The sequence below is a fragment of the Dermochelys coriacea genome, chromosome 7, assembly GCF_009764565.3.
Source record: "Dermochelys coriacea isolate rDerCor1 chromosome 7, rDerCor1.pri.v4, whole genome shotgun sequence".
NCBI classification, from domain to species: Eukaryota; Metazoa; Chordata; order Testudines; family Dermochelyidae; genus Dermochelys; species Dermochelys coriacea.
Window position 1 is genome coordinate 43,065,633 of NC_050074.1, and position 20,227 is coordinate 43,085,859.

Genomic DNA, 20,227 nt, shown 5'->3' on the forward strand with positions numbered 1-20,227 from the left:
ATATTTCTTGGACTTCTCAGTTCTTAAATTTGTATTGTAGTCTCATAATCCTGGCCTCCAAAAACATATTGGACACATCTCTCCAAGATTTGGATCACATATAAATTTAATTTTCTCTTTCGTCGTCAGTCACTGTTGAAAATAGTGAACTTATGAAATAACTAACCTCTCTAGGATCCCACTCAACATTGTCATGCATTAAATAGTTCATTATTGTGAGATTTAAAACAAAAAACAACCAACCTATGTGCATGTGTTTTTGTTTTGTTTTAATAATATTCCATACATCTTGTATGTACTGTGAGGAACATGAAACCAGGATATAACATGTCCTCTTTATTTCCTTTTTTCCACTAAGCTTGTTGTCTCATCAAAAAGAAACAAATTAAGTTACCTTGATATGGATTGTTTTGATGAGCCCATTTTTATTTACTTGGAGTCATATAGCTCTCTCAGCCATTACTTATTGCTAGCTATTTATCACCTCATTTGTCTTTAAGTGCCTATAAATTGACTGCTTTATTAATTGTTCTATTACATTTCCAGATATTATCATGCAGTCTGCTGGTCTGTGATTCTGTAAATCATCCTGTCTTTTTTTTTTTTTTTTAATCCCTCTAATATTTGCAGATGTAGGATTTGGAAAATACCTGACAATAGATTAGCCTTCAAAAATTAAGATATTGTATCTGCTACCCTAAAGGCCATCTGTCTGTCTCTTTTTGGATAACTTTGCAGGTGTTCAATGAAAAATATTTCTTGGTAAAAACAGATGACTTGCGACCAGAATGCAAAACCAGCCGGTCATACGTTTGTCATGTCAATAGTGCTGGTATCTTTCCTGTGCAGTGGAGTCTGAAAAATGGTTTGCATCTCAGCCCTCCACCAGGTACATGTCTGCATTTTTGTCTCACTCACTAAAGTAGGCCTCTTTGAAAGTAAGAGATTATTATCCCTCAGTGCGCTCTGTTAAAAATCTACAAGCTGGGACAGCATTTTTGCAGAAGAGATGTGTGCTACCAGCAGGAGGAAGGGAAAGATCCAAATTCAAGGAAGCAGCAGCACTAAGCTGGTGGAGTCTGGGCCTCTCATGGAGATGTACTTGGGTTTGAGGGCTGTAGGTACCCCATGCTGGTCTTAGAATGAAAGCATCTGGTTAGCCTTGGAGGAAGCATGCATATCAGGGTGCAGAGAGTTAGTGAGCTATAGCCTCACTTCCTGTGATATCAGAATGCTGTAGCCAGGACAATGGCTGTTGAATTTTCTTCTTCTTCATCCTGCCTGTTCAGCTTTATTTTCTCACTCCCCAAGTGCTCAATGATGGAAATGTGTAGGGCAGAGGGCAAAGATCTTAGGGTTTTATATTGCCACCCATCACCATAGTGTCTGAGCTTCATTTTAGCATTTCACTGGTTAATAGGAGCAGAAAGTGAAATGAGGTTTGCTTCTTCCCTTTCTTTAAACTAGGTGTACTAAGGTACTGTGGCCAAAGCAGCACTGCTCTTCCAGCCATCTAGCTCCCCAGGGCTGCATTCAGATACCATTACAAGGTTTCAGGCTTCTCTTCTAAGCAGCGCCCACAGAAATGGTGTCTCCTCTAGAGGAAATGTGTGCCTTTGAGATTCCTATTAGACATAGCTTTGGCTGACACAATAGAAAAAACATAAATAGCCCCTGTCTTGGTTAATCCCAGGAGAGGTTAGATGGAATTACTGCAATTTAACACATAACAGTATCATAGATGCTGTTTCATGTGTAGCTTTTTATCTTTTATAAATTCCTAAACCCCAGTCATGGTAGTACTCTGTAGGGAATACCTTAGCTATCCACTTTGAAGAAGTATTACAGCAGTGCTATAGTTCTTCTGTTGCTCAAACCCTGCTATTTGCAATCACATGCAGTATCCTATGCTGGCAGAATAGCATAACAGTGCAGTTTCTTAGTCCCTGCTTCCCTTCCTTTATATTCATCTTGTTTAGACAGAATACAGGAGAAGGGAATATCTGCTCCAAGAAGAAACTCTTTTGCCTGGGTACTGGAGATTTTGGACTCGGAGCTCCCTACAGCTCTGCATTAAAGCTCCCATATCCCAAATTAATATAAATTTATTATAACAATTATTATGGAGTAACAAAATAGATTATCAAAACTTTTCTGAAAGATTAACTATGATGCTTAATGGCTAAATAGTGGATTTGCATAGTGATTCATCCTCGTTACACTACACTAATCACCATTTATTTAATATACAGTACATCAGTGCCTAGCAAATTTAAGGCACGATGTAAATAATGACTTCTATTAAATCTAAGACTTTCTGGATTACACCCTTCATGTAAAAGTGAGACTCTCTTCAGCTGTGCAGTCTGATCTTGTGGGACACCTTTCAAGGAGTCCTCGTGCATTCTCCAGAATGTGGTCAACCTGCAGTAACATGTTCTGGTTAATGCTCTCTCATACCTAGCATGTCCTAACTATCTCCAAGCAGACAGTCTCTAAAGAGAAACTAAGACCCAGATTTTTAAAAGTATTTAGGTGTTGCTGCACTCAGTGTTGCAACACCAAACTGTGATAGGAGCCTACATCTCATTTTCAAAAGGGATCTAGGCAAGCTTCTAAGATGCAGTTGAACATATCGCAATACAGCTTCAATTGTAATAACAGAGAAGCTAATGCCAGGACATTGTAAACTTTGTCTTCGCTGCAGTGTTATCTCGTTATCTCCTACGGAGTTAGCGGCAAATAATACTTGAACAGCATAGAGTGTTTTTCCATTAGCAGCATAGAGTAACTGAGTTCTCACTGCATTACTAGCTCCGGTGTTAGCCGCACTCAAACTTCAAAAACCACCGCCTGGCAAGCCAGCTAGTTTGAGTTTAAAGCACCACTTAACTTGGCTAGAGACTTTTGTGTGTGAACGGGAGTCAGGTAGGGGCAGCACTCGAGTTATACCTTGAGCTAACGCTGCAGTGAAGACAAACTCTCAAGCAGTAGGGCATAATTTAAAACATGTAAAACCACCCAGGGCCTCATCCTGAGTTGCTTACTTGGCAAAGCTCCTATATTCTGTGGGAGTGGTGCTAGATTAGGCCTTTCATTGGACTGTGCAACCCACAGGCCCCAATTGGGAATTAAATCATCCATATCTTGGATAATGCAAGCATTTGGTTGACTGGAGTCATCTGTTTGGTGTAGTACAATTAAGCAACCACTTTGCTTGCTCTTTGCTCAGGTTATCCCGGGCAGGACTTTGATTGGGCGGACTATCTCAAACAGTGCGGTGCTGAGGCTGCTCCCCAGAGCTGCTTTCCTTTGGTAAGCTTTTGCAGAATAATGCTTTTTCCTGTACTGGTGGCTACTCCTCATGATGTCCACTTACATAAACAACACCTTTGCTTCTTGTGATTGTTACAGTGGACACACAATGCTTTTGACCCTGTGACCTAAACAGAGCTCATAGTTGTTCATGGAACAGAAGTGTCTAGAGAATGTAATAAAGGTGAACTGAAGTGTTTGTGCAAAAAAAAATCAGAGTTCCCAGATTAACAGATTACAGTGGCAGTGTGAATCTAGAGTAAAAAGCCATTTCACATGAGATGTAACTGTCCATGGAATCACTGCCATTGCACTGGTCTTTCATGTGTGCATCTGTGTTAAAATGGTACCCTTCCCCTGCTCAACCCTTACCACTTATCTAGGGTTTTTTTCCCACTCTTCTTCCTTAACTGTAATTATGATTTGACTTGAAAATTCAATAAAATGTTCCAATGGGAAAAAATTATGAGCTAATTTTAAAAGTAAACTGCTGGGACTTGAGTTTGGGTTTTGTCATTCTGTACCAGAGTGGTGGTATTACTAGCTGAACACTTTGTGAAAGCAGCACCAGAGGGCTGTTTTCTTAACCCTTGCCAACCGTCTCTCTGGAAAATCTCTCTGGAGGCAGATGTAGTCATCAGGGAAACACTCAAACTTCCTGGTTTAGAAAAGGGGGATGCTGGCAAAGCTTTTCTTTTCATCTTATCCTCCTCTTGCCCTCTCTCCTCAGTGTCTGAAAATACAGACTCTGGGCTTTTCTGAGAGGAGTGGGTTGGGAGGTTCTGGGGATGACTGTAGGGCATCTTTTAATAATTGATAATACTTAGCCCTGCGTTGCAGGGGACTGGACGAGAAGACCTCTTCAGGTCCCTTACAGTCCTACAATTCTATGATTCAGATAAGTGTTGTACGTAGGGAGGGAAATAACGTAAAACCACTTCTTTTTTCCCCACCAGAAAAGCCTGCCTTGCTGTTTGCAGTACCTAGTATCCATTTAGATGAGGAAGGAAATTTAATTGGGATTTAGTGCAGTTGGGATTGTCACGTGTGCTGTTTTTTTGTTGTTTTTTTTAAAGGGCTTTCCTAATTACATAATGGAAAAAGGCAGACTGAGGTTGCCTTCTACCTGTCAGTCTGATTATTTCAGTTTGCTAGCTACTGATGTTTCACTTGCAGGTAAATAACTGGGAGGAGTTTCTTGATTCTAGTTTTGGTTAAATCCTGTCAGTGAGTCTCTCAGCTGAATTTTTCTCATGCTCCAATGCCAATGCAACCCTCTGTGAGTGTGTCATTACATACTATTCTGCCTTGCTTCTCTGAAATTCCCTTTTACCTGAAATATGGTTACATATTCAGACATGTTAATTACACTGAAAATTCTTTGTGAATCCTTGATTACACACACATGTTCGAAGTCCCCCATCATGGTCGTGTAATCAAGTTTGTATGTTTTAGTCCTCCACATGGCTGTCTACATATGATAGGCTGGTAAATTCACATATTTTCTCCAAACATCCCTTGATCTGTCATCTTTTTATTAGCTAACTTCCAACCATGGATTTAAAGAGAACATGAAACTTGAGGCTGTGAACCCCGTTGATCCAGGGGAAATTTGCATTGCCACAGTCACCAAGGTGAAAGAGTCCTACCTCTGGCTTCAATTGGAGGGTAAGTGCCCCTTAAAAGAACAGGAGGCTTGTCCCACTCTGACCTTGCCACAAGTCATGTTAGTACACAACTCTCACCTGGAGATTGATTGATTGGTCATAAATCATCAGACACAGACACTTCCTGCTAAAAATGGCCAGCAAATCCTTGTCTTCCATAATTGAAGGATGATATTGTTAGCCCTTTCTCTTGCTCCTCTCCTAGTTTTTAAGATTTAAAATGGCAACGTTGACTTATCTTGGGGTTAAAATCACCCCATGCAGAGAGTTGGCACAAATCACTGTGTAAATCTATTTTCAGCATTATTCTCAGAAAATAAATAAATAAATTCTGGGACTTCAGTAGAGCACGGGCTTTGTGGTATCTCTTTGCACAGGGGTGACTTTCACTTAAGTGAAGGTTTTACCCAAGCTGAGCAGCATGGCACCTGGAGGAGATAATTTGCAGCAGAAAATCTAACAAGATAGAGCTGGCCTTTGCATGCTTCTTTATATTCCTTTTATTTTTCAGTAGAACCTCAAAGATATGAACACCAGAGTTACGGACTTACTGGTCAACCAGACACCCTATGGAACTGGAAGTCCTCCATCAGGCAGCAATGCAGACCAGAAAAAAAAAGCAAATACTGTATTGCCTCAGGGCTTTAGCCAGAGAGGGCTGGGGCTGCAGCCATGGGGGGGGAGGGGCCAGGGCTCCGGGCTGAGAGGGGAGTCTCGGAGCTTCTGACCCTCATAGCACCAAGTAGGGGGAGCGCTGGCCCCGCAGCTCTGCTCCTGGTTTCAGATTTGTGGGGGTGCTGGGACTCAGGGGTTCAGCCCTGCGGCTCTGTTCCTGGCTTCAGCCCTGTGGGGGGTTCTGGGGCTTTAACTATGAGGGGAGCACCAGTTTCAGCCCCAGCACTCCTCCCATAGCTAAATCCCCGAGCCCTGGTGTGGTCCTACCCTCCCCCCAACACTCCCCTCAGGTCTAAAGCACTGAGTGCCAGTGCTCCCGTGAGGCAGAAGCCCCAAGCCCTGGAGCCCCAAGAGTCCAAAGCCCTGACTGCCATCCTCTCCCAGGGCCCTGAACCCTCTCCCCACCCCGTTTTGCAGCTGCAGTCCCAACCCCCCGCGTGGCTGACATCCATAACCTCTTCTTCAGAGTTACGGAACATTTCAGAGTTACGGGCAACCTCCATTCCCATGGTATCCATAACATCGACGTTCTACTGTATTCTTCTTAGCGTATGCGCAACTTGCTTCAAGTGGCATGTGACTAGGATTCATCACCGAATTTGGTCTGCTAGTTGAATCATTAGTTTCCCTGCCCTGGGCCAGGTACTGATGAGGAGCATGATGTGAACACCGATCTATGCCCCCCCCTTGATTTTATTTAAAGAACAACAAGGTGCATTTACTATGATTGTGCTACTCTGCTGAATGAAAGATGATAAACTCCTTTCCCAGCTTTTAGAATTGAACAAATAAAATCAGGAAATAGTTGCTGATAAATGAAGGAAGGGGAAAATACTAAACCAGTGGCACTATTTTGCAATCATGTTGACATACAGATGGCAGGTCCCAATACAGAATTTTGAAAACTGCTGTTTCGGTTACATTTTGCTTCTTTTAACTGAACAGGCTCCAAAAAGCCAGTTCCTGAATGCATAGTGAATGTGGAATCGATGAATATATTTCCAGTGGGTTGGTGTGAGACCAATGGATTCCAGCTCAGACCTCCTCGCAGAGCAATAGGTACCATAGGTTCTTTTTGTAATTACTAGCAGTCAAGGTGGGGATGGAAAGTCTTCGAAGCTCTAACAAGTACATCTACTGCAGAATTATCCCCATCATACATCATGAAATTACAAATGAAAGTGTCATCTCATTTTTAAAAATGTATACAATTACTAGTGTCTGCATAAAATATGAACACTTAATATTTTTAGGAATCTTTCACTTGCAGGGGGTGGGGTGAAAAGCGAGACACAGTACAAACTTGTACTTTCATATATTTCATATGCATTATGCAATGCAAAATGACTAGGAATACAGTAGTACAGGCAGCGTACAACCCTTATAGTCCATTCAGAATGAGATTTAAAGTAATGCAAAGGGCATATCAAAGAGGTGACCCCCAGCAACACTACTCTTGATTGCAACATAGTTTGTGTATAAAATACATAGCAATCTCAAATATGATCTATCAGTCAATCCATAAAGGCAGTCCATGTAGCTTTAAATTCATCATTCTGTTGAACAGTTCTTCGAGGTGTCTAGTTTCTCCAAGCACAAGCGTAGGCCCATGTTTCACTAAATCCACGTGTCTGTCTTTGTTATAGCAGAATGTTTTCACTATAGCAAATGCCTGGATTGTAACCTGTATTGGTAGTTGAACACTGCACTTAACATGCAGCTATTTTTATATAACTTCACAGCATTGTCTTGGTCACATCACCTTGTCTAGAACTTCTTGGTGACATTAAATTTCCCAGTTAGACTTTAAAATATTCAAATACCACAGAATTGATGGGTGTGAGAGAAGGCAGGCATGTAGATTTATTTCTTTTTGGCTGTTATACATAGTTTGATGACTGGCCTGAGAAGTACAAGTTTGTGAAGAAGATAATTCTGTGCACAAAAGCTGAGATTTTCACAGCTGGCTGGGGGATCTGATGCCCAACTTTCATTAATTTCAATGAAAATAGGGCATGCAAATCCCCTAAACATTTTTGGATAATCTCAGCCCAGATAACTGATATAAACCTTGTATCCAAAGGGTAGCTGTGTTAGTCTGTATCCACAAAAACAACAAGGAGTCAACCAGACTTGTCGTTGTTTTGGTATAAACCTCATGTCAGCTGTTAAATGATTGCAGCAATTTTTGCATGTAGATACCTTTGGCTTAAAACTTAGAGAAAGTGCTACCATAAAAAATATTTTGTAATGGAAGTTTAACTTGCTTGGCTTTTTATTTATTTTTTTATTTTATTTTATTTTATTTTATTTTTTTAATCCTTTTCCTTCTCCTTCCTCCCCCCGTCCCCACCCCCATCTGGATTTATAGTGAACAAACAGAGGAAAATTGCTGTGGTTCAACCAGAGAAACAGTAAGTAACAAGTTTTTTATCATTATTATTAATTACTATTATAATCAATGTGTATGGTGATTTGTCTTTGCAACTTTTGTTTCATAGAAAAGGGACAGTGAAGTTTGTCGGGCTTGAGTTTATACCTATACTTAATTCCCACTGATTTTGAAAAACAGTCTCTGCCCTTCTGAAATGAGAGCTACAGCACTGTTCAAGGACACTCTTTATGAGTGGGAAGCTGGGATTTTAACAGTTTAGTGCATATAGACTGCACTGATAGTTAATAGATCATCTCACTCTGGGATTTTAATTGTTGCTTCATCTCTTGTTTTAAGGAGCTGAGCGATCTTCCAGTATTGGAGGACACTTAAGGTTTTTTGCTGTCTAAAAATATTTGTCAGCATTGTCATCATGTGGGTTTCATGATGGAAGCCTTAAACTACTGTAGTGGTTATCCTAAGTTGGGATGATTGCTTCAGCTCTTTTCAGTTCATTTTCAGATTCATTCTCCCTTCAGAGCACACAGCCACCTTCATTAGTTTTAATGTGAGTGCCGTGTACATGTGCTCTGAGGAACAGAATCTGACTTCCTTAGCACTCTGTTGTGCAATTGAGATTTCCACATTATTTGATAGGAACGTTCAGCTGTTCCATGTGAGAGCCCTCATTACAGTGTGTAGGATAAACCCATTGTTTCATGTACTCTGTGTGTGTATATCAATCTCCCCTCTGTATTTTCCACCAAATGCATCCGATGAAGTGAGCTGTAGCTCACGAAAGCTTATGCTCAAATAAATTTTAGTCTCTAAGGTGCCACAAGTACTCCTTTTCTTTTTGCGAATACAGACTAACACGGCTGCTCCTCTGAAACCTGTGCAGCTAGTGTGTTCCTCCAGATTGGGAGTTGTATTACATGAGATGCTTACCAGATTGAAAAAGGAGAGAAAAGTGGGAGAAAAAATAGTTCAAATAGAGACCATCCTTGTGTTCTCATCTTCAAAAGTTTTGTGAAACTATGTAGCATGAGCTTGTTCAAGTGACACATACGATGGATCTCCCTACAATTAGTCTTGCTGACCTTGATATCATTGCAGGTATCAGATTTTACATGGTTGGACATCCCAATACTTGGTCCATTGTTTTCAGTAAAATAGATTCTCCTAACATGCCAAGCCACCTGTTTTTTAAATGGGGCCATTAGAAGTGTTTTTTAGTTTTTGTTTGAATCCACGTCTTTTCAAACGTGAAATGTAAAAACTGTGATGGTGTCTCCTTAATGGAGTGGGCTATGTTACCAAGCACCTTTGACACACCTGGCTTTTTCAAACAAGGGAAGAACACCACTGGCATAGAGCTGAGCTAGATCAACACAATTGGCTCTTCCTACAGCCTGAGTAAAGTTGTTAAATATTACAAAGATAATTGAAACCATAGGCTTGACACACTACGTTGGGAGTGAGAAAGGACCTAGCCTTTTCGCAATCAAGATGTTGATATATCAACCTTGATCTCTTTCCCAACCTCCTCTCTCCATTTCAGAATTTTGTCTTCAAGGACTGTCCATGAGAGGCTGAAGAACCAGGAACTGAATTCCACTGACTCAGGTAAGCGTCTTGTTTGTTGGGTTAAGAAAGTGTGAGAGTTCTGTATCTCTATGGCATAATTGTCCAGCTGCTCAGTAACTTTAGCAGTCCTGAATTAGTACAATAGGTAAAAACTTTTCCGAGGGATAATCTTTCAAATGGCAAAGAAGACTTAACTTGATAACAGCATACAATTACTGCTGCACATGGTACAATGAGAACATGTTTTCTTGATGCTGGAAGTTGGATTATTGTACCACTTTAATCTTTTCTCCCAGCAATGGATGTGCTAGGAGCACCTGGAGCCAAAATATTTAGTCTTAATAACCCAGTTGTTTACAAAACACTTTCCTCTAAGCTATGTAAGTGGTATACATAACTGTAAATCCCATATGCTGTGAGTGGGAAGGAAATTCTTGTCAAATTAATGTCTAAGCATCCCCCAATAAAAATGTTTTAAAATAATATTGAGAGAGATGCATAAAACTGTGGCACTTGGGTTGGACTATTATAACAAACACTTCATACTCCACACTGAACTGTTAGAATACTATATTGATGTGCAGGTTTGTTTGTCTTTGTGATAACTTGATCATCAGTCTAAAGCAAGACAGTTCAAAGTGTAAAATAACTCTTGTGCCAAATAGCAAAATCTGCTCATTTTCTAAAGTGTTGAAAGAATGTATATAAGTACATCTGCTGATGAAACAGCTATACAATTCTATCCGTATAGCATCTTATGTGACACTCCCAAAATGTATGTGGTTTAAACTATTTTACAAAATATTAAGCTTTTCAAGAAGCCAGTCTTGGCTGGGGAGTTTGCATTGCATGATCTAAATCTTTGCTGCTGATTTTCATTTTTCAGTTGTAATTAATGGAAAGTACTGCTGTCCAAAAATCTACTTCAACCACCGGTGCTTCTCAGGGCCTTACCTTAACAAAGGGAGAATTGCAGAGCTGCCTCAGTCCGTGGGACCTGGGAACTGCGTTCTTGTCCTTAAAGAGGTGAGAGGGTTATGAGTGTGTGGCTGTGTATATAGTATTGCATATTAAATTCCAGAGTGACTCTCTAATTAGAGATAGGTAATGAACTAATCAGTATAAGGCAAGGGTTCTCAAATTGGGGTTTGGGACCCCTCGGGGATTGCGAGGTTATTACATGGGGGGGTTGCAAGCTGTCAACCTCCACCCCAAACCCCTCTTTGCCTCCAGCATTTATAATGGTGTTAAATATATAAAAATGTGTTTTTAATTTATAAGTTTTTAATTTAATTTAATCAGAGGCTTGCTATGTAAAAGGAGTCACCAGTACAAAAGTTTGAGAACCATTGATATAAGGGAATGATTATTGTTTGTGAGTGTTCTATTTCTTATCTAAAATTAAGCATAACTTATTGAGTGGTTAGAGATTTGGTAAAATACCTCTGATCCACCACAGATGTAATCATTTCATTATTATTGCATTTCTTACTTTTGTGTCAAGTAAACCCTAATTAACATTACTGAGAACTACCAGCTCATGTTAGAATAGTTCAGCCCTATTAAAATCCCTATAATATCCAATTAGTTCATAGTATTTTAGCACTTTTTTTTTCTTTGTGCAAAGAAAGTAGCCCAAAAAGCTTCTATGGTCTATTGTCTTGTGTTGAAATATGTGAAATATGGTTTCTGTCCTATGAAAAAAAGTAGAGCGGTACAAAATATTCCCAACTGAATGGGAAAGCTGTCTTTTTAAATAGTTCTTTGTATTTTGTTGCAGATACTTTATTGGGCCTACGTCTGTGCAAATCTGCCAGATTCATGTCTCTTTCACTCACAGGGAGCGTTGTGAGTGAAAATGGATACTTTTCCAATTGAAAACTTCCTCTTTTTTCAAGAAAATATTACACAGCAAATCACATAAAAATATCCCTTCTGACAATAGTCATTTTGCTGAATTTTCCGCAACAATATGTCTGGGGTGCGATATTTTCTGAAATGAAATGGTGAATGTTTTTTCTTGGGAAGTTCCTCAAGAATATTTTTCCCACTTCAGCACAACTCTCCCAAAATGAATAGAATGTGGTTTAAGTGTGGGAGTTACTCTCAGTCCTCTGCTTTATTGCATCAAACAAAAATCAGGAAGCAAAGATCATAGGGAAGACTTTCTCAAGCCTCTTGTGACAGCCACTTCTAAGTTTATGATTTTAATAGAAAATTCAAACCATGCCATGTATAAAAATCACAGTAGTCTTGCATACGCTAGGAAAATCTGTTAGCATTTTCCTGTCCTTTTGGTGACAGACAACATGGTGGTCAAAAGACCTGAACCTCATCTACAGCTTCTACCATTGTTAGCACTTGCAGAGCTGTACCACTGCAGAAATGTACATTTTTCTGATGCAGATCAACTTTGTGTGTGTGTGTAAACACTTTGCATGAACTGGAGGTTTCAAAAAAAAAAAAAAAAGAGTAAGCCATAGTTGAATACTGTACATGAGTTTTCAGAGTTAGATAAACTAATACTCTCAATAAACTTGCAGCTAAGCAGGTTAAAGATAATCAAATTGTATGCTTTGGGTGTAAGGTGACTGCAATGAGGCTTGGGAAATAGTTAATTGTAACTTAAGTTGTACAGTTGGCCAGGCAGCATTATGGGGGCACAGGAGTTGCCTTCCTCTGAAGCATATGGCATGAGCAACTGCCCAAGGCAGGATGCTGGCTTTGATGAACAATTGGTTTGATCTGTCATGACAAATCTGTATTCCTGTGAGAAAGCACCAGATTATAGAAGCTGCCTCTGGGAGGGACCTTCGTTGCATGTTAAATGTCACTAATGGGTGTTTTTTGTTTTTGTTTTTTAAGTAGTAGCATTTGTGCTCATTGACTAGAGAAATGGTGTTCTCTCATGGACAGAATATGGTACAACTGCACAAGATCCTATGTGGAGGTGCTTTTGCACCCTTTCTAGAAGTGATGATCCTTGGTTTGTCTCTTCACTTGTTAAACTGCAAAAGTTGCTAGCTCTTCCCATGTTGGATTCTGTTATGTTGATACAGATGTTTCATTTCATAGAGGGTGAATTGAATAGTTTAATTTGCTTCACTATGGACTTCTACAGCCCTTTTGAGCAAGGCTCGGGGTACTCCCAGCATGCTGAGCCTATGTATACAGCAAGGCTTCTGGATTCTGCAGTACCCCCAGTGTGGCAGACTGGAAATTCTGTGGCAACTTCGTTTAAATTAAAAAAAGGCCTGACTTTCAGAAGTGCTGATGAATACCCACAAATCCTACCAAAGTCAGTAGCAGCTACAGGTGTTCAGCATCTTTGAAAATCCATCCAGGAGTTGAATTACGAAAATAAATACCACAATTAATATAGTACCCTTTGTGTTTATATTGATGTGCTCAATATATTTTATCCTGCCCCTCATTTTTGGTTTTTGATGTATCTGAGTTTTGAGCTGATGCATATAATCACCTTGTGGACGCTGATAGGGGTAAAGCTGGAGGTTTGGCAAATTGAGGCCTTTGACACCTGGGAATGTGTTTGGAGGTGGTTTGGGACTGTAGGGATAAGCATCTTATCTAGATCTTTCTGCTAAAAAGATTAGTGCTAAAATAGTTAACTCTGAAACCTAAAGATGGGTTGAATGTCAAGGTGATTAATACCTCACTGACATATGAGGTTGCTAGTACTTTTCAGAGCTCTTTACTCAGGTTGTCTGCAGAATCAGGAAGGCAACACTGCACTGATAAAATTGCAAATGTGAGCAGATGATCACTGCAACAAAGGCTAGAAACTTTTTTTTTAAATGAAACCTTAGATTTTGGTGCCCAATTCTGTAGAACATGGCTGATTCCACAGCCAAGAAGTCATTGAGTAGACAGGACCATACCTTTGGGTGATACCCAGAATTATACCCTTTTTCCCACCCGGTGTCTGTCTTATCTATTTAGATTACAAGCTTTTTGGGGACAGGCAGTCTACTACTCTTCATACAATGCCCTGCACAAAGGCAGCAAAATGTCACTGGCATTACCCACGACTGCCTGAGCTTTATAATGTCTGCCCTTGAATTAAGTTGGGTGATATGAGATAAGGACAGTGAAGCTCCAAAAAGTTCTGGGAGCTGCTGAAATCAGTAATCTTTTGGCAGTCAAATTTTGAAGGCTTGGCAAGACCCTACTTACTGTCTGTTATGATTTATCATGTAAGCAATTGCTTTTTTTCCAAAATCCCACTATGAATGAGTTTTTTAACGCTCAGATAGTAGTGGTTTGATGCTAGTTAATTCAGATAAATGGAATTAATCTGCTAATTCATCCTAGCCCTTTAAAACATATTTACTGTATGAATAACCTAATGGGTTTTTCCTCCTCTTTCCATTTCCATTTGTAGGTTCTCACTTTATTAATCAACGCAGCCTACAAACCTAGCCGTGTCCTTCGAGAACTCCAGCTGGATGAGGATGCTGCCTGGCATGGGCATGGAGAGACCCTGAAAGCAAAGTAAATTCCTGCCCCACATCCCAGTCCAACTGATCTCAGCAGTAATATCTTCTACAATCTACATTTTTGTTTAACTATTTGCCTTTTAGGAAAATTACACGAAGTTTGCTCAAGGGAGGGAGGGATAGCTCAGTAGTTTGAGCATTGGCCTGCTAAACCCAGGGTTGTGAGTTCAATCCTTGAGGGGGCCATTTAGGGATCTGGGGCAAAAATTGGGGATTGGTCCTGCTTTGAGCAGGGGGTTGGACTGGATGATCTCCTGAGGTCCCTTTCAACCCTGATATTCTATGATTCTAAGACAAATAAGGACATTGCAAAACTTAACCCTCCAACTCATGCAAAATGTTTCAGGAACATCCAGCAGAGTGCAGCTGGTGTGCTGTTGCTTACTGTATCAGGTGTGCTCTGATACTACTTTGATTTCAGTGCAGTATTACTGGAGTAACTAGTACAACATGGCATATGTCCTAGCAGATCAGCAGCAAAAGGGTAAAAGATTTGTAATTTGATTGAAGATAGTTTTGTGTTTCTGCTTTGAAAGTGTCAGGAAAGGTTTTCAGGCTGTCAGGACCTTCAGCCAAATTCCATAGTGGAAAAAGATTTCCCTTTAAATATTAGCCTATTTACTGAGCTGGAGTCAGGCACTGGGAAGAGCTGGGTTGGGGAATCCCTTTTACATTTTTGATGCAAATATGCTGCCCAGTGCTCCTGCTGGGCCTTACTGGTCTATGATTTCACTATTACTGAGAAACCAATATGTGACGAGGAACCACAGTGAAAGAATGTTGTGATCATGTTAACATAATAGAATTATTAAACCCAGCAATTTTGAGCCACTTGGTTAACTACCCAAAAGAAAAGGATGGTCCTGTAGTTGAGGCGCTGGACATTTACCCAACCAGGAGATCAGGATTCTGTTTCCAGCTCCACCACAGACTTACTGCATGACTGTAAGCAAATCACTAACTCTCTCATTGCCTCCATTCCCCAACTGTAAAATGGACAGACTTACCTACCTTGTAGGAGTTCTGTGTACTCAGATATAGTGATGAGGAGTCCATAGAAAAGCTTATGTAAATAAAATAGTGTGAGAAAGGAAAGTTTTGAGTGGCTCATTGCAATTATTAAATATATTCATCTGATTTAACAGTGAGGTCAGAGATGAGTGGGCAGGCTTCCTATGAAAATCACTGCCTGTTTTTTCTCCTGGTTTCAGATTTTAGGGCCAGTATGCAATTCTAAATAGAAGAATTGTGGTCTGAAGTATCCTCAATAGACTCACTAGCACATACCACTGGATGTACTAAAAAAGCAAAGCTTGGAAATGATGCTTGACTCAGCTATACACAACACCCCCACAGCATGTAATTCCTCCATAAAATCTGTCTGCATCATATAAGGCTAGTGGACAAATAGAAGATGCCCTTTCTTATTGCTTCATCCTCCACAGGCACCAGGGAAAACATTAGTCTGTTGTCTGTAGTCAAAAGAGAAGCTGTCATTCTGGCACATAGAGCCATGGTGTTATTAGCCTTTCCATTCCTTGATAAGTTGTTGAGTAGGTTGAGGAAGAGTGGCTGGTGGCACTGGGAGGTTGGGAATGTGACATGTAGCTTTCCACGTCCAGATAACCAGCCAAACGAACCTGAGTTGACTAGGGGCTGTAAGTTATCCATTTAATGGCTGTTCAGTGGCCTCTGCAGTGAGTTGATGGAGTGAATCCAGATCCTAGTAAGCAGGTGTCTACATGCCAATGGACATTAATTGGCAATTTTTGCATTACCATCTTGGATTAGATGCTTTAGTCTCCATACCCATATAAAGTATGGGAATATTTCTTCCAAATTATATAGGAAACATAATAGCAGGGCAGTGTGCAAAAGCATGGCACAGCAGCTACCCATGCTGTACTAGCTTGTTTAATATGTATTCACATGTGCATCTGTCATTTTATGTTGCTGAAGGGAGGACTTGGTTTTTATGATTGTTGATCCAAAGCCTTTCACAAGTTCTCTTCAAACTTATTTTGAGTATGTAATGTCTGATGTTGATAATGTAATAGAGCATCTTTATCACAGTGAATAACAGTATTAGGACCAGCTAGATTATGATGATATTCTCCAATGGCAGGTACAAAGGGAAGAGTTACCGTGCCACTGTGGAGGTTGTGAGAACAGCAGATCGGGTGGCAGATTTCTGTAGAACAACATGCATCAAATTGGAATGCTGTCCAAATCTCTTTGGCCCACAGATGGTGCTAGATAAGTGTTCAGAGAACTGCTCTGTCCTGACAAAGACCAAATACAGTGAGTAGATACCAGGGTTCTTTGCCAATGTAATGATCTTCGTTTAGACAATGCCTTTGATCCAGAAGGATCTCAAAGTGTGTTACAAATTGTATATCACTTCATTCACCCTGATGAGCAGCCCAAGTGCTAATGATATAGACCTAGATACCCATATCTTGGATCAAAACAATGATTATCTAACAGTGAACTGCAACATCATAAAACCAACTATTATGCCTAATGCTGTATTAATTCCTGCTGATGATTTCTAGGACAAAAACTGATTCCAGGATACTTTCATTAAAAGTTATGTCACTCCTGCCACTCTACCTTAGAACAAGCTGCCTCCATAATGTATTTTACTAATTTGAACTCCTGGCCACAGTGAGAGTAGATTATGTATCATCTCAATAGATTTGTACAGGGCATGCCAAATCCTGCAGAACCCCACCGCCACCATCTGCCACTCTATTATTTGCACCAAAAACTGTTCATTTGAGGCCTTTCTCAGAACTAAAGAAATATAATCTCCCTTTGTTGGGTGATTAACTTTATTAATAAACACATATTTGATGTATTGTATTGAAGGAAAGAATAGACCCATTCATGCTGATGTTCTTCACAGTTGGGATTTCTGTTGGAAAGCTTTCTGTTAATGATTCTGCATTCCTGAGGGCTGATAAGTGATAACTAATGATGCTGAAGTTCCATTGCAACACAACGCATGTGAAGCACACACCTTTTGCTTTTGTCTGTGTAGCTCACTATTATGGGAAAAGAAAAAACAAAAGGATTGGCCGGCCACCAGGTGGCCACAGTAATCTGGAAGCAGGCATGAAGAAACCAAGCAAGAGGAGGAAGAGACGAAAACACTTCTTTGTCCATAAGAAAAAACGTTCTTCCACCTCAGTGGACAACTCTCCAGTTGGATCTCTCCAGGTATGCAGCTAGAGAAAACTTGCACAGTAAGTGTATGTTCATAGATTGCCTCAGTGTTGGAATAGGACTCTGTGCACAGCCAGTTACCAGTTCCTTTAGACTCTGTGCAGCCAAACTGTAGATCAGAGAGACAAGGTGGATGAGGTAGTATCTTTCAAAATCTTGTCTCTCTCACTGGCAGAAGTTGGTCCAATAAAAAATATTACCTCACCAACCTTGTCTTTTTAATAATCTGGGACCAACAGCACTGCATGCAACTGTGAGCATAAAGATCAGAGACCATCATAGGTCTTTTATGTACTAAATTTCCAATTCTAAATTTATTATTTCTCTTCTTCTTCAGGGCAGTGGGGCAGAGGAAGAGGATGACCAGGATGACGTAGATGAAGAATCAATGAGCGAGGACAGCACGTCAGAGCAGCAAGATGAACTGCTTGAAGAGTCGGAAGTGTCGGAGAAGAAATCGCGGTCCTCCTCTCCCACACAAAGTGAACTGTCCCAGTGCCTGACTCAGGATCAAGACAAGCAGAAGAGGAAGCTCCGGACCTTTTCCTTCTCTGATGATGAAAATAAACCCCCTTCACCAAAGGTACCTCTTAAAACACAAAATCTTTTACTTTCTCAGTGATTTGGTCACTTCCCCAGGCATGGGGAGGGAGATACCATTAATTCAGAATTTTCCTCCATTTGGCAGTTTGCTGTGAATTTCACTAATCATCCTGATTTGAAAGTTGCTATTAATTTCCAGTATACACCTGGAGCATTCTGTGTCCTGTCTTTCCAGTACTAAATGCAAAAGTGACATTCCTTGAATTGCAAGGAGAAGGGTTGACAGAGCAAATGTTGACTCTAAAGGGGTTTAATATAGCAGCTGTGATGATCTAATCTGTTCACTCAGCCAAAGCCAAAATTCTCTTGTAAGAGGATCATATCTTTGAAAATTGTTATCAAAATTATCAGCAAATTTTGCTATTTCTTAAAAATAAAAACCCCCTATTTGTGATGAAGTGAAAAGCTGCTGCTGTACCGAACTGTTCCTTCAGAACCCGAGTCTGCATTGAATCGGTAATTATTAAAACTTAAAATTAACATAACTGTAATGAAATGTAGTTTGATTATATCAGGACCCACCCAAAGCTTAAGAAGCTTCTTAAGTACGAAAATAAGAAGGTCCAATGTGCCAGTGTCAGATTGCTTAAAATGCCATCAGAAGCACTCCATAAAGTTTTCACTTCCATCTCCAATACAGGCTGAAAAGCAATACATACCATAACTATCATTTCCACATAACCTTAATGGTGACCTCGTATTCTCAGATCACCTCATAACGGTCTATTCATTTGGAAAGTTATTTTGCCCTAATATTGCCAAGGTCACAGCTAAGTTTTTGCTTGTGTACTGTATGTGATGCTAGTCTAGACTTCCAGTGCGATATAGTGATAATCAGAGGGGGTTCTGAATGGGAAAGATGCATTCTCCTGGCCGTGCAAAAGTAAGTGTTTTCAGGCCCTGCTGCTATCTGGGATTCCAGGAGCAGAGAGAAATCCAATAAAAGCCTGAGATTGCGCACCATCATTCCTGGTGTCAGGCAGGTGCCATGAACTTGAGGGGACTAGCCCTTCCCATGCTCAAAGTAGCATACAAATATTACTAATCTTCACGACTTGTCTGGGAGGGAGGCGAGGATACTACCCCAATTTAAAAAATGTTAAAATAACGAGTTCGGGGAATTTTTCCAGATGCTGCACAGCAAGCCATTGGCAGAGCTGGGATTTTAGAACTCAGCACTTCCTGAATTCTGATTCTTAGCATTCTGATGGACTATGCTGCCTCTCAAGTTCAGAGTTATTTTAGAAACATGCTATGTGAACATGGCAATATTTTTGGACATGGCAAATATAATGTTTTGGTGTTTGGGGGGGCGGGTGGGTTAGGAAATAAAGAATGAAGTTGCCGAAAAGCTGCAGCTGGACAGTAACCCTCTGGAATGGAGCGTGGCTGATGTCGTGCGGTTCCTGAAATCCACAGACTGTGCCCCGTTAGCCAGAATTTTCCTGGATCAGGTATTCAGCATTTCTTTTTAAAATATGTGAACCTGCTGCTGCATTATCTGCTGATTGACTGACCACATGAAACCAGTTTTAGTTACTAAAGGGTAAAAAATAGTTGCTGCAGTTTTTCTAATGTTTTTGATATGGCAAAAAGCTTTACACTTTGTTTCTTACAGCTCATTCTAGCATAGAGGCATTCGATTATGTTCCATTGCTTACTGAATGTTTTGCTATGTGGTGCATTTGATTTCCAAAACTGACTTGGGAGAAAACTGATACACAGCAACTAAAACAGGTCACAATGAATTCAGTGGCCTATTTGAAAGAGGAGATAGAGCTTGTTATCTTGACCCAAGTAGCACTCCCAATGTCAAATGATTTGTAAATATTGTGCCGTTTACTATAAATAACACTTACAGAGTGCTTTGTAAACTTAAAGTTTGGAGACTGCGAAATATTTGCTACCAGGCATCACACAGTGCTTTGCTGATGCACTAATGAAGAGGGAGTGTGATAAATAAATAGAGGGATAGCTCCCTTTGATGGACACCCAGCCAGCCAGTTAGCTGTAAAATACCTCTTGGTAGCTGTTCTTTACTTGCTTTACCTGTAAAGGGTTAAAAAGTCCCCCAGGTAAAGAAAAAAAAAGTGGGCACCTGACCAAAAGAGCCAATGTGAAGGCTAGATTTTTTTTAAATGGGGGGGGGGGGAAACTTTCCTTTTGTCTGTCGTTTTCTGGGCTGTAGGAACATGTAGCAGCAATGCTATAAGTAGAAATGCTGTGTAAAGTTTGAACAAGTATTTTCCATATCAAGAAGA

The 20,227-nt window shown here is 40.3% G+C and overlaps 1 protein-coding gene across 2 annotated transcripts in view; it reads left to right on the top strand.

Moving 5' to 3' along the window:
• The window catches only part of SFMBT1 (Scm like with four mbt domains 1), a 146,135-nt gene that overhangs the window by 118,455 nt on the left and 7,453 nt on the right, over nucleotides 1-20,227 (top strand). For both annotated transcript variants that reach the window (XM_043518861.1, XM_043518862.1), the window contains exons 8-19: nucleotides 739-889; nucleotides 3,233-3,315; nucleotides 4,857-4,983; nucleotides 6,603-6,716; nucleotides 8,029-8,071; nucleotides 9,593-9,657; nucleotides 10,505-10,644; nucleotides 14,021-14,130; nucleotides 16,261-16,436; nucleotides 17,179-17,357; nucleotides 17,701-17,946; nucleotides 19,292-19,420. In XM_043518861.1, the coding sequence (XP_043374796.1) occupies nucleotides 739-889; nucleotides 3,233-3,315; nucleotides 4,857-4,983; nucleotides 6,603-6,716; nucleotides 8,029-8,071; nucleotides 9,593-9,657; nucleotides 10,505-10,644; nucleotides 14,021-14,130; nucleotides 16,261-16,436; nucleotides 17,179-17,357; nucleotides 17,701-17,946; nucleotides 19,292-19,420 (1,563 nt within the window). The remainder of the gene's footprint in view (nucleotides 1-738; nucleotides 890-3,232; nucleotides 3,316-4,856; nucleotides 4,984-6,602; nucleotides 6,717-8,028; nucleotides 8,072-9,592; nucleotides 9,658-10,504; nucleotides 10,645-14,020; nucleotides 14,131-16,260; nucleotides 16,437-17,178; nucleotides 17,358-17,700; nucleotides 17,947-19,291; nucleotides 19,421-20,227) is intronic.